The sequence below is a fragment of the Lolium perenne genome, chromosome 2, assembly GCF_019359855.2.
Source record: "Lolium perenne isolate Kyuss_39 chromosome 2, Kyuss_2.0, whole genome shotgun sequence".
NCBI lineage: Eukaryota > Viridiplantae > Streptophyta > Magnoliopsida > Poales > Poaceae > Lolium > Lolium perenne.
In genome coordinates this window covers 285,729,651-285,733,696 of record NC_067245.2, presented here as the reverse complement: position 1 = coordinate 285,733,696, position 4,046 = coordinate 285,729,651, and the positions used below count along the sequence as shown (strand labels likewise).

At 43.1% G+C, this 4,046-nt stretch overlaps 1 protein-coding gene across 1 annotated transcript; it reads right to left on the bottom strand.

Annotated features, from left to right (window-relative positions):
• Positions 1–527: 527 nt before the first annotated feature.
• LOC127336372 (large ribosomal subunit protein uL11x) lies at positions 528–2,383 on the bottom strand. Its single transcript, XM_051363179.2, has 2 exons — positions 1,785–2,383; positions 528–756 (listed from the first exon to the last, which is right to left on the bottom strand). Exon 1 carries the CDS (start codon positions 2,285–2,287, stop codon positions 1,787–1,789), a length of 501 nt encoding a protein of 166 aa, XP_051219139.1. The 5' UTR covers positions 2,288–2,383; the 3' UTR covers positions 528–756; positions 1,785–1,786.
• Between the last annotated feature and the right edge of the window lie 1,663 nt (positions 2,384–4,046).

Genomic DNA, 4,046 nt, shown 5'->3' with positions numbered 1-4,046 from the left:
AGCCCCCCACGGCCACTTTTTTCCATCCGGACGGCGAAATTCGGCCCAGTCGCGCCCCCGGTTCCTCGTTTTGGTCCGGATTTGGGCCTATTTTCATCCGGCGATCCCACGCCATCCCCGGCCCCCCGGGGAGCGCTCGGGGACTCCGGATGAAGCTAAACCAACCGCCCACGCCCACGTGTCTCCTCTTTCGTCCGGATTCCCCGAGCCATCCTCTTTTTCCCCGAGAAACGCCGCTTGGGGAGCACATGACTGGGAAACTACTCCTCCCCACGCCAAATCTTCCTCCAATCCGGACGAAAATTTCGCCGGATTTGGGCGTGGGGAGCGCCAACGAGTGGGGATGCTCTTACTCTCGAAGACCAGATAGACTTCACAAGGATGATAACCGCACTACATTTGGCTCGCCCTATTGTAAACTGAAGTGCCAAGTGAAATGACACAGCCCTATGCCAGATTGAGTAACTACACTAGTGCATATAATCAAGAGATTTATCCAGTTAACAGGATCAGACATACCATGAAAATAGCAAGAAACCTTTCACCACACTGAATGGTATAGATTAAGTTATCCAAGTTCAGAAACTACATTGCAAAGACCAACCACGCAGTAGTAACAACTGAGGTCTCACAAGATTACTACTACTAAAGCATGACAAAAATAGGAGGGATCATATTGTTTGGTGGGTACATAAGAAACATTTGGAACATGACACGGCTTCCATATCATCAGATGGCAATCACCTCATGTCAGGTCTGCAAGGTAAACAATATATAATTGGTCAGACATGACATCATTTCTAAGTAAGAAAGACACAGAGAAATGATTAGGTCCTAAAAGTAAGTATCATTATACAATACAAAATTAGAAAATCGATCATAGTGTTCAGATAAACATTCAAATAGCTGTTTCATGATTCTACAACTTCCAAATACTAAAGGATCAGACGGAAAACTTATCGCTCAATCAACCATACGCTACCACAGCAAAGATTTATCTAGGGACTGATACGTTATTATTAACTTTGAACACCTAAAACATTAATAGAAAATCTAATGCCCCTTCAAACATTGAAGTCCTGTTCAGAACCAGCAAAAGATCCATCAACAAACATTGAATACCAGGTCATGGAACTAAATTTCATCACAATGGTAAATCAAACGAATGAGCAAGCACACTAGCTAGTTCCAACTGATATGATTTTGCAACCAGTCATCTAAACAACAAATGTCATATTTGTCATTCGCTCCAGCAAATAAGGAAATACTGAGATGGTAACAATATACCCTTACTAGTTAGCATAGTCATAAGCTCGATGTGACTACAGTGCAGATTCTAGCTACTTTCACCTCGTAACACATGAAATTAGATAAAACAAGGCCTCGCTAACAAAAATTAGCCTTACTAGTTTGAGCGACAGCTTGGGAAGTAATGTTGGGGCTAACAATATAAGCAGAATGTGGCAAGATAAACACCACAACAGATAATCATGTCTGCACAAGCTATTTATACATGATTATATGAAACAAAGAAGTACACATTGCAGTACACGAGACTTTGCTATGAAAATGCACCCAATTTCATATACAGTAGACCAATTTAGCAACTCAATTAGGATAACATAGAAAAAATACAGTAGTTGTAATGGATTTGCTTTTCTACAGAGATCGCTTTACGATGTTGGGTATATCATAGTTCACCAGTCACAGTACAATATGAAACTCGAAGCTGTACTAATACAACATTGCATTGCAGCAGTAACAAGAGAAGCCGTCGTTCATACCTTCAAGCGGAGGGGATCTCGACCTCGCCGTCGTCGATCTCCGTCTGCAGGTCCTTGGGGTCCTTCCCGTCGACGGTGCACCCAACGCTGACGCAGGTACCGAGGATCTCCTTGACGGTCCCGGTCATCTCCTTGGCCATGGACCTGGGCGACATAATCTTGGCGATCTCGATGACGTCGTCAAGACTGATGTTCCCGTTGTGCTTGATGTTCTTCACCTTCTTCCTGTCCCTCTCGGGCTCCTTGAGGGACTTGATGACGAGCGCCGCGGCCGACGGGACGACGGAGACCTTCGCCTGACGGTTCTGGACGGTGAGCTTGACGGTGACGCGGAGGCCCTTCCAGTCCTTGGCCGTCTCCTTGGCGATGTCCTCACCGATCTTCTTGGGGGAGAGACCGAGAGGACCGATCTTGGGGGCAAGCGACGACGCCGCGCCGACCTCGCCTCCCGTCACGCGGACGTAGACCTCCACCACCTGCGACGGGTCGAGCTTGGGAGGCATGGCTGCTGCTCGGTTGCGGGAGGCGGCGGCGGCGGCGGCGGCGGCGGCGGCGGCGGCAGGAGGGTTTGGGAGAGGCTTTGGAAGAGCAGTAGGGTTCGGCACGAAGTGTTGTGCGAGTTTATATAGCACCTTCGTTGGGCTTCATGTAGTCCATTCGGAGGCCCATTTTCCGACCAAATTCGAATAAAAGCCTATTTTCGAGTTTTTAGGGTTACCCTACAAATAGTTTTTTTTCCTGACAAAAGACACCGAGGATTATCTTATATCTGATATTCATCAAAGGATACAAAGATATTTTACTACATACAAATGAGATACAACTTGACACAATACGGCCAATATCAAGCAAAAATACATTGAAAATCATAATGGTTGTCCTGTTTCTTCGATTATTGAACGACTCTCGAAACTTGAAACATGCACTAAACTAACAGAAAAAGTTAGTGCAAATACAAACGCGCTCGTTGATGCATGTAAAATGCATACATATTTTTTTTGTAGTTTATTGTATTCAAATCCTTAATATTTAGCAACGTTATTATATTTATTGGGACTAGCCCGTGGCTCGGCGCCCCGTGGTCGCAACCATTGGAATCTCCATCGCTATCTCATCCTCCTTGCAACTGGGCAAAGGTGAAAATTGTTAAGTAGCCACAGCACAAATTGCGGGAGTGCTCTTCTTCATCAACAGCATAACCAAGCCTCTAGTGCTGAGTAATTCCCTCTATATGTGTGGGTTGAAAGGAAATTGGATGAGATATCTTATGTAGCCATGAATAGCTATAATAATTTGAGGTTCCTATGTTGTTGATGTTTCTGCATGATTATTTATGCACTTATGTTATTCTCAATATTTGTTACTAGAGTCCGAGTTGCATGATTTAAGTACTGAATTTTTATTGCCTCAACATATATGAGAGTTTGGGATTTTTCTACATTGTGTATAACCTGTTGTAGTTTTAAATCTACAATACCTGTTGTGATACCCTAGGGAAAACAAGGGGATGGAATAATTAGAGGAGTTCATGTGTTCATGGAGTGTTAATGTGTTGTTCTGGGCTAGTCGAAAAGGTAGATCTTAATTACCCGAAGTTCCAATTAGGGCTACTTGAAAAGTTGTTTGCATACCCCCCCCCCCCCCCCGCCCCAGCGGTAGAGGGGTACCATATAAGGTTCCGGAAATATATTTGGTCAGATGTACAGACGTACACCCAAAATTTAATGAAAAATATTCCATGTATACAGTGTATAGTTAGCATATATATACTTTTGGTAATCGTTAGCATGTATATGCCATTTTTCTTGTCTCAAGCGAGCTAAAACCTCGAATTTGCAAAGGGCATGCCTCTGGAATATGAACATCCAAAGTTTTTCACATTTATTTTATGTCTTGGTAAAAATTTGAACACCTAAAGTTAAATTTTTGGAACCGTTCATACGCGAGAAGGTGTCAAAGAACGATCTTCCAAGCAGCACGACCTGTCTCATCCAGTAGCGGCACAAGCTTGGTATAACACCTTGTACATTTTAAACCAGATCTTAATTGTTGCAAACACAATATGTTGAGCCATTTTTTCATCAATTGTTGTTAATTTGGAGACGTTATTGGCATTTTCCTTGTATTCATTGTTCTTCTACAACCTAAAAAATTTCAGAATAAATCTTTGGAAGAAGATGCTGTACTACATACTATATAGTGATTTTTTTTGGCCAAATACCTATCTAAATGATTTGATGGGAAAACACCATAAAACTTGTG

Bases quoted from the DNA above. Each gene is read 5' to 3' on its own strand.
- LOC127336372 (XM_051363179.2), bottom strand. From the start codon at position 2,287: ATGCCTCCCAAGCTCGACCCGTCGCAGGTGGTGGAGGTCTACGTCCGC.